The sequence below is a fragment of the Opisthocomus hoazin genome, chromosome 20, assembly GCF_030867145.1.
Source record: "Opisthocomus hoazin isolate bOpiHoa1 chromosome 20, bOpiHoa1.hap1, whole genome shotgun sequence".
Classification (NCBI taxonomy): Eukaryota; Metazoa; Chordata; class Aves; order Opisthocomiformes; family Opisthocomidae; genus Opisthocomus; species Opisthocomus hoazin.
Genome location: NC_134433.1, coordinates 8006307 through 8031718, shown reverse-complemented (window position 1 = coordinate 8031718; position 25412 = coordinate 8006307). Strand labels below are relative to the sequence as shown.

The following is a 25412-nucleotide window of genomic DNA, read 5'->3' as shown; positions in this document are numbered from 1 at the left end:
AAGCATAAGAACAATACTGTCTAGAACATGGCTTGGAGCTTGTCTCTGGGTTAAAGTTTTGGTGACTTTTATAGCGTATCAATCGCTTTTTTATGTATGGAGTGACCAATATGTGTCAAAATTGTATTGAAAGGTTTATATAGACAAAGCACAACAACATTCGTGAGGTCCATGGCTTGGGCTCCGTGTATGTTTTCAGGTCTCTCACAGTTGCTTTGCCTCATCTCTGCGTGTGTGGTTACTACTGCACGTTAACCTCAACTAGGAGTGGAAAAAAAGGAAATCATTACTTCTGTAGGTTGAAAAGAACAATAATTAAGAAGTCCTGGTTATAAATGGGGATATAAAATAACTAGAACTCTCAATTTATTATTTCAGCCTGTTTGCATTTGTCATTAGGTTAATTGAGCAGCACAAAGGAACACAGGCAAGCTGCCACGCATCTCTGAAGGATAGCTGCATGTTTAACAATGAAGTGCAAAACAGCCCATCCTTTGATTTTATAATAGTGTATATTACTGAGATAAAATTTTTGTGCGTTTTTAGATACAAAGATTCTTGAGATTATTTTCTAACGTGCTGTAATAACCAACTACAGGATCAGGATTGTAGAATCAATATGCTTGTACTGGCATGTCTCAAGGAACGTATGAGCACGTCGGAGAGATCCTAGCTGTACGGCATCGCAAAATGTCACCGCTCAAGTTCAGAATTGGAAAGGTGTATCCTCTGGTGTTAGGATTATCTGTTCTTCATATTCGTACATTGCCTAGCCTCCTGGGACGGGGGGGTTTACAGGCATGATATAATGTAGTAAGAAGAGGTGCTTTTTTGGAGACAACCTAATCAGTGTGTTCCTTCCAAAGCCAAGTCCTGGCATCTTTTTGCTTTTCAGCCCCTTGTGGCTTTCCCTTTCATGCATAAAGACATGCGTAGTCCACAAGTGTAATCCAGTGCTGTTTGAAGAGAGTCTGTACTGAAATCTCTTCCTTACAAATAGTAACCTATTCTGCTGCGGTGTGTTTGTCTGAGCTAAAAAATCCCATTTATACAACATGCTTCCGGAGAAAAGGCTAAGCAATGTGGATTTGAGGAACTTGTACGGAACTCCAAATTTAAACGTCCTGATTGGTGAAGAGTGATATATATCTTTTTCAGATAAAATGGTGCTCAATTAATAACTTCCCCTTTCCCCACTCCCAGTGTGGTCCTACAAACTTGCATTTAAAATGAGGCAAAACTGAATACATCGGTAGAACGGATGGGGTTACCACAGGCGCCTCGAAGCTCAAACAAAGAACTGGAAGCAGAGGAGGCGGCTGTAAACAATGTGCAATGTGAATTGGCTTGTTTAGCTTATTAAACCGCTGTCTAATGAACTGATCGGTTTAGCTTGTAAACCATTTAGAAGTGAGTGAACAGCTGCCTAGCATTTCCCTCTAAAGCCCTGTGTAGTTGAACAGTGCTGTTGGGTTTGGAATTTCCGGAAATGTTAGAGCGAGGCAGTTGAAATATAGGACATTCATCTAAAACCAAAGGAGATTGTAAATATCTTCTGCTGGAACAAAAGCTCAGATTGGGAATGTAAGCTGCTTTTTTTCCTCACTCTGGAATGTTGAAGGTTATGAACATCTTTGAGTGTGTGTCTAACAGCAAACTGTTTCTCTTTTGGAGATCTCCCAGCATACTAGAAGTAGTGTCCATTGTAGTGGGGCTGAAACTGTCAAGCTGGGCTGGCAGTCCTCTGAGCTCCGTAGTGTAAGACTCGGCATGTGGGTGCTGTCTGAGACCACGAAACTCCAGAGAGTATGCAGAGAAAAGAAGCAAGCACGATGTGCTTCCTCGGGGTACTCTGGTATTGCGCTTGTAGTTACGTGTTGTTCACATGGCTGCCACCTGCGTCGCGCAGAAAGACGGAAGCAGTGAGCATCGCTGAGGATGCTCATCCGCGAGGTGATGAATCCGTTCGTCCTGCCGAGGGGCGGAGGTCTGGCTGCGTAGTGTTGGGACGTAATCCGTTAGCAGGTGGGGCTGGGAGGTTTGAGCTGGGTGAAAGCGAAGGGTTTGTCGGTGGGTAGCGGCAGGACCAGCTGCGACCGTGGAGGGAGCGAGCTGTGCTGGTGTTTTCGGAGGAATGGTTAGGATGTGAGAAATGGGCTGTTTGTAACGGGCGTTTGAGAAGTTTGTGATTTCTGGCAACAGGCGTCTTTTGCAAAGGTTTCCCTTCGGTGCAGAATCCCTGCCCAAGCGCGGGGTCTGGGAGCCATGGTCTGCCAGGTGTTGCTCTGTGCACGCAAGAGCAGGTTTCAGTCTGCAGGTTACCGAGTTTCTGAGTGTCTGTGCTGCGTGGCAGAGCTGGCTGTTAGCTGCCGAGGGTGCTGGGTGCTTTCTGTGATACGAGGGGACGTTGCTTAGCTCTGCCGGCAAACCTTGGAGTTGAGAGTCCGAGGCATAACCGTGCTGCAAGGTTTTCCTTCTAATGCGTCCTGTGGTTTTAGTAATTAAATCTCCCACCCTTGTGACCGTGCTTCTTCTGCTCTGTGTGCTGCAGCGGAATGAAATTCTTAGCTCTGGAGTCTTCTTCCTCATACTCTCCTTCCTAGCTGGAAGCTTTTTTGGGTCTGGTTACCGCCATACTTAGCTTTGGGTTTTCTTAGTGGTGTGATGTGTGTGTATCTGCCTGCTATGTGCGTGAACACAGGTACAATGGAGTTGTATCTGCTTTTTTTAATTTGTCCTGATGGTAGAACTTTCAGAGTTCTTCTAAGTTTCATTTTCTAGTCTTTATTTAATTAAGCTAGCAGAGTATATTGGTTTACACTTTTTAATTTCTGAAACAATTTTTTGTACCTTTTTTTCTCTGTCAAAACTTCATAATGTGGGGGAAAAAAAGCTTCAAGTTTCATAGAATAATCTGGGGGGGGGTCACTTTAAAATCTGATGTGTTTACTGCATGTGCTGTAGTTTTTATTGATGTTAAAGCTGGTGGAATTGAATTTTTCTATGCTTAATCCCAGGGGCTGTAAGCCTACTAAGTGTATCTTTTTAACTAAAGGTATCTTTCTTCAGGTTTAGATGTGTCAAAGACTTCTAATTTTTCCTTTTTTATTTGTGTCACAACATGTGTTTACCATGAAGATATTGCAATATAGAAACTATTGTAGAATAGGTAGGTAAAACAATACTGTCAGGATCTCTGAATGAAGGAATAAAGATGAAATTATGTGCTTATAATAAGATATTTGCTTATAATAGGATGCATGCTTCTGTGTGTCAGTGCATGATGAATTATAATAATTGCATATTCAGAAGAGTTCTTAGGAAATGACGCTCCTGTCTGGCTGCATACATGGAAGACGCTTATTGAAATAAAAGCATGTTTGGGCCATGGAGACATTTTCCAGCACACCCAGGGAGGCTGTGTTCTATTCCCGCTTGCCCAGAACAGTTTGAAGAACACTGTTTTCATGAGAATTGCTCCTCGCGTAGCCTGGAGCACCAGCAGCGTCTCTGGCTTCTGCCTTCATACGTGTCCTTCCTGTGCTTTATCCCTTCTCTGGACTTCGGTCTCGGCTGCGCCAGTGCCACTCTTCCAGAGCCGTGCTTTGGACCAAGTTGGGGAGCTCCTCTGAGTTAGAGACAAATACAAAAGAAACCCAAACACCCCACCAGCAAAGAAAGAGTGGCAGGAGCAGGTTAAAGCAGCACTTACTGAACGAAATGCACGTAAACCGAGGAATCTTGTATAGGATCCTCACTTGAAATCCTGTTAATTTAAAATCCCTTTGAAAATCTGAGCAATCAAAGTAGGCAGAACTGTATCAGCCAAACGTTACTGTAACCGACTAATAATCTTGTTTTTCTCTTAAAAAATTTAATCCCTAAATACTGGTTTTCTTGAATAACTCATAGTATTTGATACTGTATGTGTACTTTCAGTTGACTGAAATACCCTTCAAGTCTGATTGTGAGAGCAGTCTATTCTATCTTTTCTTACTGTGTATATGAAATAATGACTTTAAAATAATTTCGTTTGCCTTATTAGTTAACAGTAGCCTTTTCTGTTGTGAAGCTCTTAATATTCGTTGCTGATACACTGTTAAACCTTCCTCTAAGCGGCCATAATTTTTCGGGAGCTGTGTCATCTTCTGCAGGTTGTATTTTCAAGCAAACACAGCGATGATTCGATTTGCGCAGGACAATTAGTCCAAGTCCTTCGGTTCCAGTTACTGCTGTGCATTCCCGCGTGCCACACATGCGCTGGTTTTAGACCTGCGCGGTTCCTGTGGTCTGGAGTGATCTCTTGCTCGGTGTGAAGCCATTTGTGCTGTAAGGAGTTCATCTTTCAGTTTAACTGCAGGAGTGCCAAAGCATGAAGAAGTAGGATTTTAGGGGTGTTAATTTAATCTTTTAAGTGTCGTTTGTGTGCTGCTTTCTGCAGCAGCCTTTTTAAAGCGGGCTGTTTATGGCCATCAAAAGAGCTGTTGTGATGAAAAGCAAACAACCTTGAAGTGCCAGAAATTATTTTAATCTTTCTGAATTTGTCTATTTAAATTAAGTAGAAATTTTAAAGTCAAAAAGGACTCCCTAGGAATACAAATTTTAACAAACGGGAAAGAGATTTAGCTGATAAAAAATTCATTGAAAAAAGGCAGGACCGTCAACAGTTCACGTTTTAGAATTAGTTTATTAACACCAAAAAAATTGAAAACCTGCTGTTCTGCAGCAGTCTCTGACTGTTCAGTAGTCCTGGAAACGCGCACCCCTGCCATCAGCCCCTCATCATTTTCATTCTGTAGGACTGGATGAGTAAGGCTCTATAGATTTTTTTGTATTTTTTTTTTAATATTTCACACAGTCTTTCCTGAGTTCAACATTACAGAAAGCATGAAATAAGCATATGATTTATGAAGTTAAGAGTTATTTGGCAAATTCCTCTATGGACTGGAAAAATGTGTGTGTTCTGAGACACAATTTAACAGCCGTTCTCTGTGTTCCCAAGCAGGTCCTTCTGAAACATCAGAGATGGATGAAAAAATTGCTCTTGCAAAAAATTACACGGGTAGGTCTTTTAGTGGTATTTTTCTCACATCTGTTTTGGAAATTGAGTGTGTGAGTTTTACTTTTCTGTTTCGTTGATGTGAAGTAACAGTTAGGGTACTGGAACTTAAACTTCAACAGAATTGAACGTTTCAGTTGCATTAATTTTCAGGTGTCCAAGTAGAGAGACATATCGAAGGCAATCTCCTTCCTTTTTGAAATTCAAAAGGAACGTCCGGTTGATCATTCTAAAGCGCTTGTAATTTGTGAATGTGCAAGTCTGTGTTTCTCATGAAATTCTGTCTGTTTCACAACTGGTTACAAAGTGTAAGAAACCTTTGCTTCTGAGTACAGCTTGCTCATTTCCTTCAGCTGTGTGAGGGGACTGGTGTGTACAGAACAAAGTGTGTGGGAAGTCTGCGTTTAGTGGAAGGAGAACCTTACTGGATCTGAACAATAGGTGAAATAAACTTACGCCATCGTTGTACGTTTTTTCCGTCTATTTACAGTTTATATTAAAAATACTGTCTTGCCCATTTGCAAGCATTAGAAAATACTAATCTGCATTTCAAGCTGTGAATTTCTTTATCAGGTCAGAGTGCTTCTGGTCTCATCAATTTTTAAGATTCAGAAATTCAGCCTTCTGTATGTTGTTCATGTGAACATGATAATTCTGGATTTTTCACTTAATGAAAATCCTTGCTTTAAATAGTCAATGTTAGAAGTTCCTTTTGTATTTTTATTATGGTATGTTGTTTTACTTTATATTTGTCTAAAGGAAGCCACCAGGGTTCCAACTGCAGTGAAGGAACAGATGTGGAAATACCAGTAGAAGGTTAGAGATATGAAATATTTTTTGTAAGAATAAATTAATGTAATCAGATATTTCTTTACAGAAATATTTGAAAAGATGGCACCTTAATTAAAGTTGTACATCTTCTCCAACCATTCTCTTTCCATATTTCCACAAGGCTGGCTTTTGGGTTTGTTTTGTTTTGTTTTTAATCTCCCAAATCATGCCACTCAGTAGCTTACTATAAGCAAGTTGTGATGGGAGTTGTCATTCTTTTAAATCATAAATTGCGCATCTAAGGTACTTGTCACCTAACATTTAATGCTTTGACATGATAATAAAAGTGCATCGTTCTGCAGCTACTTTCATTTTAAGCACCTGATGCTCAAACCGGAGTCGTGAGTATTTTTTGGATGTTAAGGCCAAGTTATGCTAGCAGCAATACTCGTTCTTGCAAATCCCGTTAGTTTTGCTAAATAGAGTAGACCTGTTGTTCGTGAAGGTTAGTATCTATGAAAAGGTCTATAGGCAGTGATAAAAATTGCAGGTAACAGTCTAACATTAATTTATTGTTTAAATGGGCGTACAGTGTAGACAGTCTTGTCTAGATTGTGTAAAATAAAATTATTTATTGCTGATCCTCACACAAATGAGTACAAAAGAAAAATCGATGACAGTGTTTGAATTCTATGAAGTGGTTGGCATATATCCTTGTAACTATTATTAAAGAAATATGTATAATAGGCATTTAAAGTTCTTCCAAAAGTTTGTCTGAAAGCTGCGGCCTATGATGCAGAAGATTTCCAGAAACTGTTATTTTCTGCGAAGAAAAACATCAGAGATGTAAGAACATAGCTTTTGGTGTATGTCACTGGGGGTTTTCACTGATTCTCCCCTCCAGCAACCTTGACAAGATGATGAAAAAGGCAGTGGCAAAATTAACCTGTGCCTGGAATCCCCCCCAGATTAGCTGCAGCTGATAAAGGTGTCTGAGGTTTTAGTGAGATTGGATGAGTGGGGTGCATGGTGTCGCTGAAATTCAGCAGTCAGAAAGTGAAGGCTTTGTGCATCAAAAGAAATTGTTTTAAACTGAATGAAATCGCACCTGAGAAACTGGAGACAGTGCCAGTGAATGACAAATAGGAAGGCTGCTTCTCAGGAGCTGTATATGTTTACCTAAGACCAAAAAATACCTAGTGATGATAGTTTATTTAAAAATATTTACTCCAGTGTTTAAACCAGTTAGTTTAATATGACTTAAGAAGAAGCATCCTTTCTGGGAGTTTTCTTCCAGAACTTTGACATTTTTGCATGTTTCTCTTAATTATGACACTTTCTCAGGGATTTGGTACAGGACTAGGTGGACCATTTGCCAGTCTTTGCAGCTGTTCTTAAATTTCCAAAAATTGGGTTCTTTTTTTTTTTTCTTTTAAACTTTTCTGGTGCTCTCAAAATAGGTTCTAAATGATCTGCTGATGTGATTGTTGTTTTTATGACCATACTTTAAGTTCACATGTACTAAAAGGCCATTTCCTCCTAATTCTGTCCTTTTGTTGTGCTTTGCATTTGCTGGCTGTCTACCCAGCACTCACTCTGAATTAGAACAAAACACTGTACTATGTTGTCCATGAGCTGGCTCATAAATTTGACATAGCTTGAATATACTCCAGTTAAGATGTCTCAGTAGGTACTGCTGAATCTCTACGATACACGACATCACGTGCAGAGCTGTGGAAGGGGGACATTCCTTCAGCCTTGCTCCCAAACTGACCTCATTCCTCCAGCTTACAGAGATCTGAAAGAAGACGCTCTTCAAAATGCCCAAGCGCAGCATTACTCTGCCAGAATAATTAAAATCTATCCCTTCATGTACTGCTGCTTAGTTTTGAAATAAATAGTTTCTAATTTGAAGGGCTGCACGCTTTTTTAACTTTACAGCAGCTAAATACCAATGTCTCTTTCTCCCACCGAGCATGGATGGGCCTAATCTGATTGATGACGTGGGTGCCGGCCGTCCCCACGAAAGCGTTGTGGTTATGAATTTCCCTCTCATGTTCACTGTTGGCCTTGCAGGCTGTTATGGAAATCATTCTGGTGCCAGAACTGTGAGTCTGTGTGAACGGTAAAGAAATACATCGTCTGTAGGGGCACACAGCCTCTGTTTATATTTTCAGTAATCCTTGATAACAAAGGGGAAAATATTTGTGATTGTATTAATCCTATTAGCCAAGAATAAGGAGTTTCCTGCTGTCATTAGGGCCAACCCTGCACTGCTGCACGTGCAATTTAGCAAGTGCAATCCGCATCTCCTTGCCCTTGTCTAGAATCGCTTGAAGGCCCGTGGTAAAATCTCTTTGCCTTTGTTTTTGCTGCACGTTGTGAATGCCAAACGTCTCGATGAGCAAGGGGGCTGCTTTGGCAAGTGTTGGTTAAACACAGCATCGCGGAGTGTTGGGTTACGACTCTTTTGTGTGTGTCCGTCACTGAGCGGTCCCGTTTTTGCCCCTGCAGATTCCTCCCAGCACGCTCCTTCAGAAACGAGCGAGGACCCGGAGGTCGAGGTCACCATCGAAGGTCAGTGCTCAGTTGATTGGTTTCAGTCCGTTGGGCATTTCTGGGTCCAGCAACTGGTTTCCAATGCCTGCGTCCTTGGCACTGAAGAAGCAGGATTCTGTGCCAGTGTTGACTGCAGTTTGGATCGTGCGCTGCTGAGGGAACGTGGCTTGTCCAGAAGCTCTACAAAACCAGAGCGTACGGAAGCGTGTTGGACTGACCGGGCTGGTTTTGAAATGGTGCGAGAGACATTTGCGTCTTTCACCTACTTTTCAAGCGTTGGTAATGAAGAATACTTGTTATTTAGCAGCCATTAGTTTAGATTTTAGGAAGACTTTACAGCATTCCTTCTGAAGAATACATCATGTTCGAAGCGTGCTGTAGTTGTGTGAAATTTCTAGTTAGCACTAGCTCCTGGGAAGAATTGTGCTATAGCAGAAAGGGTGTGTTACAGGGGGTGTCAGTGAAGCTTCAGTTTACTTGTATCGATAACTATAATAGTGATAACTATGGGATAAAAACCTTTAGACTTACTACCTCCCTTTCTCGTCTAAACGGCGTGAAGGCCACAAACCAGTATTGATGTTGTTTTCATGCTAGGATGTTGATTGGAAGTCAGCTGTGTGCTTTATATTTGTGAATTGTATGTCCTGTAACTGCTTTAAAACACTTCTGAGACTGGCTTTTGCAGTGCTTGCCTCTGGAATGGGTGAGATTGAGACCGCTAAATTAGCACTTTAGAAATTAGACAATGTGTTTTGGGACAAAGTTGACGCTTCTGGCATTGCTTTCACCTTTTTATAATCCAGCAGTAACATAATTCTTAGACTGCCTCATTGTCAGTCAGAGAAGAGTCATGAAGTTCTGTGTATAAGTAAAGGCATTCACTGCAAAAGTAAAAAGGCTCTGAAAAAGTTTTCTCCAACAGAACGTAGAATAACTGCGTAGGTGCAAGATAAGTCAATATGTAATATCGTTCTTCCTACATAAACTGTACCCCTGGTGACCCAGGGAGATGCTATTCTGTATGTGAAATTAGCTTTCATTTTCTCTGTCTGCTTTATCCATTTCTCTTCTCTAGGATTGTACGTATTGGTAATTGCACAGTCTTAAAAACTCATTAGCTGGTAGGGATGAGGGTGTTTTGGGTTGGGAAGTGACTGGCCAAGTAGAAGCTCACAGGAAGATACCTAGTGTTTGCAGTTTTCCCCCTCTGTCAGTGTGTGCTTGAGGTAGGACTGACCTGTTAAAATGAATTTCGGTAATGTCCATCAGTTTTACATTGCTTTGAAACAGGTTTTTGCACCTTTGAACTCTTTGAGATCAAACTTAGGTACTGCGTTTCAAGACTTATTAGTGGAAGGATGCTTCCAATTAGATAAAAAATGTAGTCTGTGCCTGCACATTTTATTTCCTGATTTCTTTTGCTATCGTGCGGTCATTTTATGATCATGAGAAGTCCAGTCATGTTTCAGAATGCAATATTGTTTTCCTTAGGAACTACAAAAGAAGCTTAACTTTTTGCTTTCTTATGCCTTGTGCTGCCTCTCTTTCTCTAATTGTTCCTACACAGGCCAGCAGCTTTCGAAAGTCATTCAGAGAAGAAATTCGTCACAAAATTTGATGCCTTGATAAAGCACATTTCAATACTTGCATTAGAGCTTTGAAATTCAAAACAGTTCTAACCCTGCATATGAGTTCTCTGGACATTAAAACAGTGATGTTTTTATGTTTCTTGAAGATGATGATGACTACTTGCCTCCTAACAAGAGACCGAAGAACACCGAGCAAGCTAATGAAGGTGCCAGTACTGGGAGAAGAAAAGTGAGAGAGTTCAATTTTGGTAAGATAAAAATTAAAGACAGACTGAGGATATCTTGAAGACTCTTTATGGAGAAAATTAGGTCAAAATACCATCAGTGCCAGAAGGAGAACAGCTCTGAATCAATTAAGAGAATAGAATTAAGACCTGTACTTTCTTTTTTTTTTTCAATTTACAAAGAAGCAGACATACGTTAAGAAAATTCCTAGGGGATGTGTACCATCTTCAGTCCTCTTCATCAGCACAGAGGAAAACACGGCTTTTTTGGACACGTAGCCCACACAGAGCTGAGTAGCTTGATGACTAAAGACCAAACATTTCCTGAAAGACGCATGTTGTCCTGGGAATTTTGGGGATGCAAGTCTTCAGTTACCAGGAATGCCTCGAAGCTCAAACAAAGAACTGGAAGCAGAGGAGGCGGCTGTAAACAATATGCAATGTGAATTGGCTTGTTTAGCTTATTAAACCGCTGTCTAATGAACTGATCGGTTTAGCTTGTAAACCATTTAGAAGTGAGTGAACAGCTGCCTAGCATTTCCCTCTAAAGCCCCGTGTAGTTGAACAGTGCTGTTGGGTTTGGAATTTCCGGAAATGTTAGAGCGAGGCAGTTGAAATATAGGACATTCATCTAAAACCAAAGGAGATTGTAAGTATCTTCTGCTGGAACAAAAGCTCAGATTGGGAATGTAAGCTGCTTTTTTTTCTCACTCTGGAATGTTGAAGGTTATGAACATCTTTGAGTGTGTGTCTAACAGCAAACTGTTTCTCTTTTGGAGATCTCCCAGCATACTAGAAGTAGTGTCCATTGTAGTGGGGCTGAAACTGTCAAGCTGGGCTGGCAGTCCTCTGAGCTCCGTAGTGTAAGACTCGGCATGTGGGTGCTGTCTGAGACCACGAAACTCCAGAGAGTATGCAGAGAAAAGAAGCAAGCACGATGTGCTTCCTCGGGGTACTCTGGTATTGCGCTTGTAGTTACGTGTTGTTCACATGGCTGCCACCTGCGTCGCGCAGAAAGACGGAAGCAGTGAGCATCGCTGAGGATGCTCATCCGCGAGGTGATGAATCCGTTCGTCCTGCCGAGGGGCGGAGGTCTGGCTGCGTAGTGTTGGGACGTAATCCGTTAGCAGGTGGGGCTGGGAGGTTTGAGCTGGGTGAAAGCGAAGGGTTTGTCGGTGGGTAGCGGCAGGACCAGCTGCGACCGTGGAGGGAGCGAGCTGTGCTGGTGTTTTCGGAGGAATGGTTAGGATGTGAGAAATGGGCTGTTTGTAACGGGCGTTTGAGAAGTTTGTGATTTCTGGCAACAGGCGTCTTTTGCAAAGGTTTCCCTTCGGTGCAGAATCCCTGCCCAAGCGCGGGGTCTGGGAGCCGTGGTCTGCCAGGTGTTGCTCCGCGCACGCAAGAGCAGGTTTCAGTCTGCGGGTTACCGAGTTTCTGAGTGTCTGTGCTGCGTGGCAGAGCTGGCTGTTAGCTGCCGAGGGTGCTGGGTGCTTTCTGTGATACGAGGGAACGTTGCTTAGCTCTGCCGGCAAACCTTGGAGTTGAGAGTCCGAGGCATAACCGTGCTGCAAGGTTTTCCTTCTAATGCGTCCTGTGGTTTTAGTAATTAAATCTCCCACCCTTGTGACCGTGGTTTGTCTGCTCTGCGTGCTGCAGCGGAATGAAATTCTTAGCTCTGGAGTCTTCTTCCTCATACTCTCCTTCCTAGCTGGAAGCTTTTTTGGGTCTGGTTACCGCCATACTTAGCTTTGGGTTTTCTTAGTGGTGTGATGTGTGTGTATCTGCCTGCTATGTGCATTCATGTGGTAAAATGGAAATGTTCTTAAAGTTCCAAAAATTGGAATTTTTTTAAAAAACTTTTCTGATGCTCCTGTAAAAGGTTCTAAATTGTCGGTTGATGTGATAGTTATCTTTATGGCCATGCTTTATGTTCACATCTACTAAAAGATGAATTCCTCCTAATTGTTTCCTTTTGTTTTGCTTTGCATTTGCTGGCTGTCTACACAGCACTCACTGTGAATTAGACCAAAACACCATGCTGTGTTGTCCATGAGCTGGATGATATTGTAGAGTCATAGAGTGATTTGGGTTGGAAGAGACATTATAGATCATCCAGTTCCAGACCCCTGCCATAGGCAGGGACCCCTCCCACCAGCCCAGGATGCTCAGAGCTCCATCCAGCCTGCCAGGGATGGGCAGCCACAGCTCCTCTGGGCAGCCTGGGCCACAGCCTCACCACCCCCACAGTACAGAATTTATTCCTAATATCTAATCTAAATCTCCCCTCTTTCTGTGTAAAACTGTTACCCCTTGTCCTATCGCTATACTCCCTGATAAAGAGTCCCACCCCATCTTTCCTGGATGTCCCCCTTGAGTACTGGAAGACAGCTATGAGGTCTCCATAGAGTATTTTCTTCTCTAAGCGAAAAACTTCAACTCTCTCAGCCTTTCCTCACAGCAGAGGGGTGCCAGCCTTCAGATCATTTTTGTGGCCTCCTCTGGCCCCGCTCCAACAGATCCAGGTCTGTCCTATGCTGAGGGCTCCAGAGCTGGATGCAGGACTCCCGGGGAATCTCACCAGAGGGGAGCAGAGGGGCAGAATCCCCCCCCTCGCCCTGTGCTCATGCTGCTGGGGACGCAGCGCAGGGTACGGTTGGCATAAATTTGACATAGTTGGAATATACTCTGAGTAACGTGTCTCGGTAGATACTGCTGAATCTCTGCAATATACAAATCACGTGCAGAGCTGTGGAAGGGGGACATTCCTTCAGCCTTGCTCCCAAACTGACCTCGTTCCTCCAGCTTACAGAGATCTGAAAGAAGACACTCTTCAAAATGCCCAAGCGCAGCATTACTCTGCCAGAATAATTAAAATCTGTCCCCTTCATGTACTGCTGCTTAGTTTTGAAATAAATAGTTTCTAATTTGAAGGGCTGCATGCTTTTTTAACTTTACAGCAGCTAAATGCCAATGTCTCTTTCTCCCACCGAGCATGGATAGGCCTAATCTGATTGATGACGTGGGTGCCGGCCGCCCCCACGAAAGCGTTGTGGTTATGAATTTCCCTCTCATGTTCACTGTTGGCCTTGCAGGCTGTTATGGAAATCATTCTGGTGCCAGAACTGTGAGTCTGTGTGAACGGTAAAGAAATACATCGTCTGTAGGGGCACACAGCCTCTGTTTATATTTTCAGTAATCCTTGATAACAAAGGGGAAAATATTTGTGATTGTATTAATCCTATTAGCCAAGAATAAGGAGTTTCCTGCTGTCATTAGGGCCAACCCTGCACTGCTGCACGTGCAATTTAGCAAGTGCAATCCGCATCTCCTTGCCCTTGTCTAGAATCGCTTGAAGGCCTGTGGTAAAATCTCTTTGCCTTTGTTTTTGCTGCACGTTGTGAATGCCAAACGTCTCGATGAGCAAGGGGGCTGCTTTGGCAAGTGTTGGTTAAACACAGCATCGCGGAGTGTTGGGTTACGACTCTTTTGTGTGTGTCCGTCACTGAGCGGTCCCGTTTTTGCCCCTGCAGATTCCTCCCAGCACGCTCCTTCAGAAACGAGCGAGGACCCGGAGGTCGAGGTCACCATCGAAGGTCAGTGCTCAGTTGATTGGTTTCAGTCCGTTGGGCATTTCTGGGTCCAGCAACTGGTTTCCAATGCCTGCGTCCTTGGCACTGAAGAAGCAGGATTCTGTGCCAGTGTTGACTGCAGTTTGGATCGTGCGCTGCTGAGGGAACGTGGCTCGTCCAGAAGCTCTACAAAACCAGAGCGTACGGAAGCGTGTTGGACTGACCGGGCTGGTTTTGAAATGGTGCGAGAGACATTTGCGTCTTTCACCTACTTTTCAAGCGTTGGTAATGAAGAATACTTGTTATTTAGCAGCCATTAGTTTAGATTTTAAGAAGATTTTACAGCGTTCCTTCTGAAGAATACATTGTGTTCGAAGCGTGCTGTAGTTGTATGAGATTTCTAGTTAGCACTAGCTCCTGGGAAGAATTGTGCCATAGCAGAAAGGATGTGTTGTTACAGGGGGTGTCAGTGAAGCTTCAGTTTACTTGTATCAATAACTATAATGTCGGTAACTATGGGATAAAAACCTTTAGACTTACTACCTCCCTTTCTCGTCTAAACGGCGTGAAGGCCACAAACCAGTATTGATGTTGTTTTCATGCTAGGATGTTGATTGGAAGTCAGCTGTGTGCTTTATATTTGTGAATTGTATGTCCTGTAACTGCTTTAAAACACTTCTGAGACTGGCTTTTGCAGTGCTTGCCTCTGGAATGGGTGAGATTGAGACCGCTAAATTAGCACTTTAGAAATTAGACAATGTGTTTTGGGACAAAGTTGACGCTTCTGGCATTGCTTTCACCTTTTTATAATCCAGCAGTAACATAATACTTAGACTGCCTCATTGTTTTCCTTAGGAAGTACAGAAGCAGCTTTACCTTTTGCAGTCTGATGCCTTGTGCTGGCTGTCTTTCACAAATTGTTCCTAGGCAGGCCAGTAGCTTTCTAAACTTATAAAAGTAATTAATTGCAAAATTTGATGCTCTGGTAAAGCACATTTGAATACTTGCATTAGAGCTTTGAAATTCAAAACAGTTCTAGCCCTGCATGCGAGTTCTCTGATCTTTAAAACAGTGATGTTTTTATGTTTCTTGAAGACGATGATGACTACTTGCCCCCTAACAAGAGACCGAAGAACACCGAGCCAGCTAACGAAGCTGCCAACACTGAGAGAAGAAAAGTGAGAGAGTTCAATTTTGGTAGGAGAAAAATTAAAAATTATTTTGTGTCTCTTGTTTTGTTTTGTAAAAAGGTATTAGGCAATTTCACACTGTGGGAGTGAGACGGACCGGTGCGAGTATTCATTTAAGAGCCCAGGGCTCTTTGTAGATGTATTGTGGCAGTATAATCGTCATCTTAGGCTACCTCTGTTGTTTCTCATTATTCAAATTTACCATCTAGATAGACACTGCAAGTAATTTAATAAAATAAAAATGTCTAGAATTTTTTCAGCTGATTTCTTGGACAAGAAGCTAAGACTGAATTCGCTATTGTACTGAATTATGGCACTCTGGAGGTCAGGAGCCTGTCTAGCTGGTCGTTCTTGATATATGCTGGGAGCAATGAAGGTGTGCTGATGGGAGCCACATTTAAGAAGGTGACCAAATGGCTCTGTTATGCCGAGTAGCTGCCTTGATCCCTGTGGACACACAAAAAATTGGGGTCTTTCTGACAGTGTTTTTCCATGATACTTTATGTAGAGTTCTCACTGCAGAAGTGCATCCACACGCTGTAGTTATTCTGTTTGAAGATACTTCCCGTGGGATTTGTTGCAGTCCCATACCTCTCTTTTATTTCTTGTTTTTGTTTGGTTTCTGGGCAGATATCCCACGAATCTGTGTACTGCTATAAGGTTCTATGAAATCAGGAATAAGTCCTTTGACACGATGTCTGAGGTGTTTATTAGGAATCCTGGGATTTAAGGTCAATTGAAAAATCCCCATGGAACCTTTTCTGACATCTGTTTTGTGTGAAACATGCTATTTCTTGCTATTTTCAACAAAAATGAATAAAACATTGCTGAGAACTCTATTCTCAAAAGATCATTAATCCTAATAGGCAGTTTCACATGTAGCATTAGTTAGTGTTGGTTGGGTCAGGAGAACATAATGGTAACATTAGTGGTGGAGGAGACTGAGCAGTTAATGCTGCAGGAGCTTTTGCTAGAATATATTCCTGTAGTAGAAAACAGCACCTAAGCTTGTCAGGCCAGCAGTGCGTGGAGGGAATAAACAGTGAGGTTGATTCGACATGGAGAGCAAAGGTAATAAAATATTAGGATGATAGAAATTTGAGCTGGGCTTGCAATGTTAACACAGCAGTTGGAGAACAGCTTGCAGCTCACCTGCTCACTGTTGCTTCTGAGTTGACTTGGTAGATTATCCCTCTTGGCTGTTCTCAAGAAAGCTTTGCTGTTAACCGCCTGCCGTGCAGTTAGGTTAGAGTGTTTGGCAGCTCGCCGGTTATTCAGAGACCTTTATTCCTGGACTTCCTGAATTATATTGAGGTTATTGCCCCTCATAGTCACTTTTGGAGTTCACCTACAGAAAGTGGTATAGCTCTACGGTGTAGCAGGGTCTGGTTAAAATGCAAAATGAACGTGAGAAACTTTGGAGAAATAGACTTCATCTGCTGTAATAAAAAACAAAGAGCAACCTTGGTACTTGCCATGCTGTTGTCTGGACATTTCAGAAGACTTTGCACCTTTGTCTAATGAAGTCTAATATTATATAATTGGCCAGGAAAAAGGAGGGTGTTTAATTCTGTCATGAGTAGCTGCAGAATGACAAAGATGCATGCGCCCAGAAGACTGGAAAGGAGGTGTAGATGCTTGAGAGAGAAACCTGTCTCATCTGATAAGGGCTTTCAGTATTTTACATAACACTGATGAGATCCAGATGTTTGACAGCTGTGAGTTGGAGAGACTTCCTGTACATCTTGGCTGAGTCAGAGATCAGGTACCCCCAGTGGCCGGAGGAACGGGGTGAATAATGTGCTGGGCTCTCAGTTTTGTGCAAACAGGAAAACGAAGTGGCAAACAGAGTAGTTGTGACAGTGGGGAGGAATGAGAAGTGTGTCTGGTAAAATGCTTGGTAGAAATTGACATCTTTCGGGAGGGAAGTCATATTTCAAAAATATTTCAGAACCAACTATTTAAGGTTAAAAATATCTTTGCTGAAAGGAACTGACATTGTCAGTGAAAATCTCTCCCCAAAATGTTTTTTTTGCTTTCTTAGAGATTTTATCAAAAGCTCCAAAGCTTCAAGTTGTGTCTTGCAGTTGTGTCATACCATTTTAGTGGGGAACAAGTCCCCTGTGCTGTTATCTAACTATGACAGTGACGGAAAATGTGTATAGCTTTTCCCCATTTTGACGTGCTGTTGAGCACTGGTTTTGCTTAGGCTGGCTGTGTGTGTTCCATTTTACTTCCCCGCAGGGTACCGTGTGGCATGCTGGTGGGGAACGGGGTGGGCTTAGTACCTGAGCGTCGTTTTGTGTGCGCTGTGCCGGTTGCCCCTGCTGTAGTGGGTGTTACCTGGAGCAGAGAATGGGGCGGATTGAAGAGGCTGTGGACGGGCTGGGGGAATTTTTGGCATTGTTATTTAATCACGATGGTGTTTCCCATGTATCATGAAGGTGTATGTATAGGGATAGAAGGAAACCACGGCCTCTCGTGGTGCCTACGGGAAAACTGAACTGTTTTGCAGAGTGATTACCAAATCGGAAGATCAGTTTAGCTTTGTGGTAGGTCTTCAGATTTGCTATGTGAGCACGAAGTGTGTGACAAAAGAATACTTTTACGGTAATTGGTCTGAATCCATGGGGTTAATAATGCTGACAGTCTGGTTAAGAATAATGTCAGTTACCTGATAACCCCTCTAAATTTTGTCTCTGTAGCCTAACTTGGTAATTTACTCATAAAATACAAAAGTAGCTAAAAAACAGGGTGCCGATCAAAATGTGAGCCACTTTGTGATTTTTTTTTTTTTTTTCCTAATTTCCTTTTCTCTGTGCATCCACCATTCCAAATAAACATGCCTGTTTTGTGGTGTAATTGATTATTAATCCGTGTAGTGTTTCCACTGGAGGGAGAGGGGCATGGAAGTAGTTGCTTGAAAATAACCACACAGAGTATTTGGCCAGTGATTGTGGGGTTTGGTAACTGAGACAAATGAATCTTTGACAACATAATGGCCCCTGTAGGAATGCTCTCATGAGCATGCTAACAAGCAGAGGGAGGCCAGCCTGGATGGGAGCAACTTCTCCTAAAATTGCAGTAACAATCAATATTCAAAACAATATTATCTGTATACTTTTATATGGATGCTTTGTAACATAGCATGACATTCTTTCTGGGTGTTCTCCCTCTGAAAACCAGCCTGAGTTTTAGAGGAGGTGGTTTGCCCAGTCTGCCTCAGGGCTTGTTAAACTGAAGGGCTCTCAACCCTGTGACGCTTTCCCCTGGGTTACAATCTGCAGTCACGCAGGTGCCTTTGAAAAGCCTTGTCCCAGAACCATCCGTGTGTGTTCACCAGCTCTGAGTAAAGCAGAGTTTCCCCTTTAAGCCAGTAAATTCTGACTCATATTTTCCTGATTCTTACTGGTAAAGCTGCAGTTAATCCATTGTTCTATAGGTCAACAAAAAAATGCAGTTGGTGGTTGTGCTGGCATCAGAAAGAGCTTCATCTGACTATACATCTGAAGTTAAAGGGGGAAATACTGCAAGGTCGAAGTGATGTGAGAGTAGAAAACGTTTTGCTCAAGAGACGTTTGTCAGCTAAGAAGCTCTGTACTACAGAATAGCAGTAAAAAGGATGGCAGAAGCAATTACATAGATTTATCCACAAGGATGTTACTTCAAAATATAAGCAGGTTAATGGATGTAGGTGATATGCCAGGTCACTAGAATGAAGTTTGTCTGGATGAGAGGCAGTGTGCCAAAACACCTTTTCCCCTCAAAACAAAGCCTCATTTGTGCCCACATCTGAAGCATGCTGTTCTCTTCATACCCATGAAATTACATTTAAAAACTGTAGGCTTAAAAATGGCCACCAAAGTTGTATGCATTGGTCAGAGGATGAGTAGTTAAAGCCATTATGATACAGACTCAAAATTCAATCCTCTCTCTTGTCTGATATAAGAATTTTTTGACAACTGACAGTGTAATAGCTTGAATGGCCTCATTTTTGACCTCTGCTGTTGCTAGATCCAGGTCTTCAGTGTAAGAAATAAGCTGTAAGTACACTTGCTTATTAACTCATTCATCAAGGCCAGCCAGCATCTGATACCGTCTACAAAAGAGTTGAGGCATTCTTCTAAAAGCATCGAGATAGTACGAAAAGCTGTGGAAAAGTGTGCGCTCTGTCAGAGGCAGAAAATTAGACGTTAAAATTCTGCTGTTTAATCCAGCTCTTCATGGAACACACAATTGGATTTGGATAACTTCTGCCTGGCAGCCTGCATCTTCTTTCAGAAATAGGATTTATGGGGATGTTTTGCAACATCACGACTTGGAGAAATACTGGATTAAGGCAGAGGATGGCATGATGCCTTCTGACTCAGACAGCTGTACAGATTTGCACCAGAACAACTTCATGTCCTCACTGTAAGCTTTATCAAGCTTCACTAGTTAAGCTTTTCAGCACCTGGATTTAGCCAACTGTCAACAGCGGCTGCAAACTGACCTTACCCCTGATGGTAGTGAGAGCTGCCGACCAAGCCGTCAGAGAGACCATCTTTGCAGATACTTTAGCTTGGTTTATGTCTTTTCATTTTTTTAAACGTTATTTAGCATCTGCACAAGTTTTGGAGGTAATCTTAAACATTTTATTCTATCCTTTTTCTTTCTGATTGTACCCGTGGATTTTACGGTATAGCCTATACTGTACTCCACAGGCACCTGTATGCAAGTGAGCAGTAAAAGCACGCTGTGTATTCCAGTTACCACTAACATAGATTTTACAAGAGATTCTCAGTTTCATTTGTACTCTGACATGTCCTTCTCTTTTCTTTGCAGAGAAATGGAATGCACGAATTACAGACTTGAGAAAGCAAGTTGAAGAGCTGTTTGAAAAAAAATACGGTATGTGTGACACTGCTTTCCAAACAACCATGGCTCTACTGCTTTGACACCGTAAATCACAGCTCTTTGGCATGTGTCTTGGTGGCTCGGGAGCACACCAGTACTGACAGCACCAAAGGGTTAAAATATTATTACAAGACCTAAAACTGGGGGAAGTAGCTGTTTTGATGAGCAGAGTATTTTCAAAATTGGGTGCCTGTATTTGGCACTAAGTGTGAGACTTAATTTTGTTTTTCAGTTGTGCTTCACTTCCCTGGAGCTCCAGTGTGCTCATGTCTAGGGCCACCCACATTTGAGAGATCTGGCCTTTTGTCTATAATTACACTGAGTCCTTAAATGAAATAGTCTTTTAAAATATCTCTGGGGAGAGGTTACCGCTGATTCCTTTCTGATGACAATTGATTTTCAGTGAAGCAACAATTATATGTTAATGGTTCTTGGAGAGAAAAAGAAGTATATGTGTTAGACTTTGGAATTTGTCTCCAGGTGTTGCACCTAGACATATTATGTGGCCACGTATCACAGACTAACACAGCATCAACAGAAGTTTCGAAAGAAACGGTGGTGCACCTCTCCGTGAAAAGTGGAAGTGCTTTTGGAATGGACCTTGTGGCGTTGGGGTTACTACATGTTTTGGGTGTGACTGCCATCTGACACTTAAACAGCCCACTGAAAGCAGCTCACACCAAGTAAAAACAGTTCAGAATCTGATTAACGGTATTTTAATTGCTCTAGAAAGGAGCATCACTCTTCAATGAATTCCTTTAATTTTGGTCTTGGTGTTCATACATAGTCAGCCTAAAAATCTCCCGTGGAGTCTGTTGAATACAGAGCTATTCCTGACTTTCTGTAGCAGACCAGATGGTATTAAATTATCCCCTTTTTCCCTCTAGATGACAACATTTCATTGATTCACAAACCAATTCCATATCAGATTCCCGTTCTTTCAATCTGTATGGGCATGCAATTTCCCATTTACTGGAATGAGTTATGGATGTCCAGAATTCCCAGAACACTCCTCAGACTTGCTGGCTTCTGGGGCTTCTGGAGCTCCAACGTGTTTTAGCAATGTCACATGTCTGAAAATATATTTATTTTTGTGTTTAGATGTAAGCTTAATGGGATTACTTTTCATAGTGTAAATACAAGATAGTGGCTCATAAGTGCAGACTAATTTATAAAAATGAAACCTATATTCAATAGGTTTTCCATGCAAAAATGTGTAAGGTTCCAAATCCAAGAAGCCTCACCTCAGACTGTGATGCCGATCGTGTTCTTAGGCTCTCTGAACAGTATTTGCTAAAATGTTTGCTGTTCTAAGAGAAATAAAGACTCTCACTTGTAGAAACTTACCTGTTGTGAGTTACTTATTTAAACAAACAGGATTTTTGTTGCTCTGGAGCTGTTCTTACTTGATGCTGTGTAGTGACCTCGATTTCAGTGAAGTTCTTGAGCTTTTTTCCCGCGGCTAACTGTGGTTCACAAACGCTCATTTCCATCTGAGCCTCGTCTGATGGATGTGTTACGCTTTTCACCACTTGCCGCAACAGCCCCTAGGGCTGAGAATATTTTTTTTTTAATTTCTTGGAAGAGGTATATGCTGCAGTAAAAATCTACTTTGATGAAGGACTGGTGTGATACACAGCAGCTCTTTACAGCTCTTTTGGTGATTGTTCTGCAGCTCCTTTGACACAGGTTTGAATAGGGTTTCTTTAGTCTGTTTGCTAAGAGTCATCTTCAGGTTCGTGTCCCTCTCTACGTATCTATTCTCTGTCTTCAGCTTTGGCCATCTTATATTTGACAGCTGACACCAAATGTAGCTGAAACACAGTTCTTCTCACACTTTTCTAAAGTTTTGGTATTCGGTTCTTATCAGAATATAGGACTAAGATGCACAGAGTATTTTTAAAGCTTCTGTATTTTCTGGTAAACATACCTAGAACTGTTCTGCTTCCAAGTGGTTGAAAGGGTATGTTACCCAAATGCCTTTAAAGCTTAAATTGTTTTATTGCTTTTGAGAATTTGTGAGTTAAAGTAAGCATGTTGTATACATTGCTGTCTGAACACTGGCTACTTTCACATTGCTTTACATTGCTTGAAAAGGTGCCCTGAGTAGTTTTACTTTCAGAAACCTTGCCACAACACCACTCTACTCTAATCTGGCCTTAGCTTGACCTTTCTCTCCTGAAACCATTTTTTGCGTCTGATTTCCATAGCAAAACAGCAGAATGTACCAAACAATTTGCAGACCAGTCAGATGGTAATAGAGAATCCTTGTTGCATTGCCTGCAAAATTAACATACCCTTGTGAGTATAAAGAAATCGGCCCTCTTGGTATTTGCAAACCATCATTCTGTTCTCCAGTGTTTGCCAGCCCAGTAGGTGTATTGTTATGATTATGGTCCTCAGAATTTGAAGAAATACATTAACAGTTTTGTTCCAGCTGTAGGTGAATTTGTTATTTGCCTTTCATTTGTTTCAAAGATTTCATTAGTAGGGCCATGCTTTTTTCGACAGTGTTAGAAATGTATTGCTTATGTCGCTAGTGATTCCTTGGATTTCCAAACTACACCAAAGCTTTGGGAATGCACTCAAAAGAAGGGTGTGTGCCCCTCCTCCATGGCATTAATGACTCTTGTAACCCAATAGTAGTAACAAATAATAATCATCGGAGCTAATGAACTGAAACATGCTTGATTTCTAATTAAGGCTAGGTAATTTCATCATTCAAAATATGCTGTTAACCAAAATACTGCGAAAGTTCACTAGAACAGGTGCAGTCTCTGTTATTAAACATTTACAGAGTAAAGGGAAAAGAGGAGAATCTGCATATGTATGCAGGTCTGCGGCTTCTTTGCTGTGAATTAGAGTGATTTTGCTGTAAAACAAAAACCCCCACAAATAGGAATGCTTGCATGTTTAAATGTGCTGACGGGTGTTGTTGTCTGTCTGTTAATTTTAAAGTTTTTCAGAGTAATATCAAACAGATAATTTTGAGTAGAGCCACAAGCTAGTCTAATGTTTTTATTCTCCTTTCTTTCTTAAAGCTCAAGCTATCAAAGCAAAAGGTCCGGTGTCTATCCCATACCCACTCTTCCAGTCACACGTGGAAGACTTGTACGTGGAAGGGCTGCCAGAAGGAGTTCCCTTCAGGCGGCCATCCACATACGGCATTCCCCGTCTTGAGAGGATACTGCTAGCAAAGGAGCGGATCCGCTTTGTCATTAAAAAGTAAGGAATTTTGCATTTTTGTCCCTATATTACTCATTGTTTTCTGTTGGCTCCATTCTGCTTTGTTTTATCTTCAAGAATTTCCAAAACTGATTTCTATTGACGCGTTCTTGTGCTGTACTTATGAGTAATTTTTAGCTGATATTCACTCTGATAAATTCAGCTTATCAGATGACCAGAGCACCACAGTGATGGCTGAGATATGGACAGATCTCTTCACTATTACAGACTTCTTATTATGGGTGGATCTCTTTGTACTATTTTAATCTCCGCAGCTGTAATACGTGTGGAAAGCCTTTGACTTGGGGATATTTTATGCTGTCTGAGGATCCTGGCCTAAGTTTCAGCTTATGCTTTTATTTCGCTGTTGCTGGAATGTTGTATCAAGGTGTCTATGGCCACATCTATATATAGCCTCTCCCAGGCCAGGCTTGAGGCCACAATAGCTACTGGTTCCTGTGGTTTAGTTGGATAGGTGTCCTTGGTGTGTCTGGAGGGTAGATCAGATAGTGTACATGAAGGGAGACCTTAGATGTACATAGAAACTGCTTGAGGGCTCAGCTGCCTGCCGTAGCTAGGCTGGCAGGGTGTCATCTGCCATTAAAGTGAGGACATGAGACTCATGAGATGTTCTGGGCTCCTTTCTTTCTCTTTTCCTCCTTTCTTGCCTTGGTGTCTTTCCTAGAAGAACCCTGACATTACTTTCTGCAAAGGCAGGTGGTATTGGAAGGGAGCCTGGACTGAGCCTGAATTCAGGATATGCAGGGAGAGATGCAGGCATCTGTGGATGTCGAGTGCCGGATCTCAGAGCTGTGGAGCACTTGGAGATCCAGTGCTGCGGGTGGGACTGTGGCAGACCGATCTGCCGCTTTGGTAGTGGGTGGATGTTTACCTTGTACAGTTTGGTGCTTCCCTTCAGACAGATGTGATGTTTCACACCACAGATGGACATTTACACTTTAAATGAAGCTTCTGTGAGTAACAGCTGATGTTTTACTGTTCAGTGGTGTCGGGCCTAATCCAAGAATTTTCGCGGTGGATAGGAATCTGCTGGTTGCAGTGGTCAGGCTCAGAATCGGTGGCAGGGACGGCCCGTGGCTCTGTGCATGCTGCCGTTAGCACGGGTGCTAGTTTCTCAAATTTGAGAGGTATGTGTTCAGTTTATCTCATCCTAATGCTTGGAGAGCCAGAAAAGAGGAAGAAGTGTAAATCTACCTTTTGTCTCACTTAAAATCAGACACTATGCATAGATTTTAATATTTATGCAATACCGGCACCTGCTCTTGTCAAATTTGTCTGAGTTGTTAACAGGAATTAATTTATGCTGTTCATCAGTTTGGTAATGTCTGGTAACCAGGACAGCTCAGAAAGCAGTTCAGCTCTGTGAGAAATGCCAGAATGTGAAAATTTTTTGTTGTTCTAGTATGGATAAAACTAGATGTAGTTAGGAAACAGAAGAGTCTGCTTAGAGATTTTCGTTTTTAAAGATTAAATTTTTGATTTGAATCATTATTTCTGATAAAGTGCATCTTAGACCTCAGAGATAATTTTAATGTAATCTGTATGTTACCATGAAATGTTATGGATCAGGTGGATATGGGTATCGGGCACAAAAAGTGTTTCTGTCAGTAGGGTTCCAACTATCTTTTTTGGTGTTAACTGGAATTTTATGTTGAGGATCGTGATGTCCCCTGTTATTTTTTTTTTTCTGATCCTTCAGTGATAACTTGAGGCTGTAACTTCTGGTTTTGTCAAAATGTCTGTCAGTGTTGAGGCATGTATCTTCAATCTTTCAGGCATGAGCTTTTGAATTCTACACAAGAAGATGTACCATTGGACAAACCAGTTTCAGGAGGTAGGTCTTCAAACATGTGAGTTGTACAGGTACAGTGTCAGTCTTAGTGGTGCCTACCATTTGCTTTTACTAACAACACATTGGAAATAAATCTTTTTCTGTTGATTTTTCTTTAGCTACAATGTGACAGCAATTTTCCGCTGGCTATCCAAGCCGGTGTTACTAACACTCTGTCCCAGTTTCAGCTGCGATAGAGTTAATTTTCCTCCCAGCAGCTGCTGTGTTCAACAAAAATGTTGATAACACTGATGTTTTTAGTTGTTGCTATGATATCAAGGACTTTTTTCCAGTTTCTCGTATTCAGCTAATGAGCAGGCGTGCAGGAGCTGGGAGGGAGCATAGAGAGACAGCTGGTCAGGGTAGCCATTGGAAATATTGCATGCCATAGGCGTCATGCTCAGTTTATAAAGGGACTTGGCTGGGGGGGCAGGAATCCTTTTTTTTTTTTAATTCTCTTTTCTGTGAGTTTGAA

General features: G+C 42.0%; 1 protein-coding gene across 3 annotated transcripts in view; it reads left to right on the top strand.

The window, feature by feature from the left end:
- The window catches only part of GTF2I (general transcription factor IIi), a 79386-nt gene that overhangs the window by 29662 nt on the left and 24312 nt on the right, over positions 1-25412 (top strand). Inside the window, exons 10-18 of one of the 3 annotated variants that reach the window (XM_075440561.1) lie at positions 5006-5062; positions 5819-5875; positions 8345-8407; positions 10128-10229; positions 13736-13798; positions 14870-14971; positions 19789-19854; positions 22902-23085; positions 24882-24940. In XM_075440561.1, the coding sequence (XP_075296676.1) occupies positions 5006-5062; positions 5819-5875; positions 8345-8407; positions 10128-10229; positions 13736-13798; positions 14870-14971; positions 19789-19854; positions 22902-23085; positions 24882-24940 (753 nt within the window). Of the gene's footprint in view, positions 1-5002; positions 5063-5818; positions 5876-8344; positions 8408-10127; positions 10230-13735; positions 13799-14869; positions 14972-19788; positions 19855-22901; positions 23086-24881; positions 24941-25412 lie in introns of all 3 variants that reach the window. The other 2 variants (XM_075440560.1, XM_075440562.1) reach the window with 2 other exon arrangements.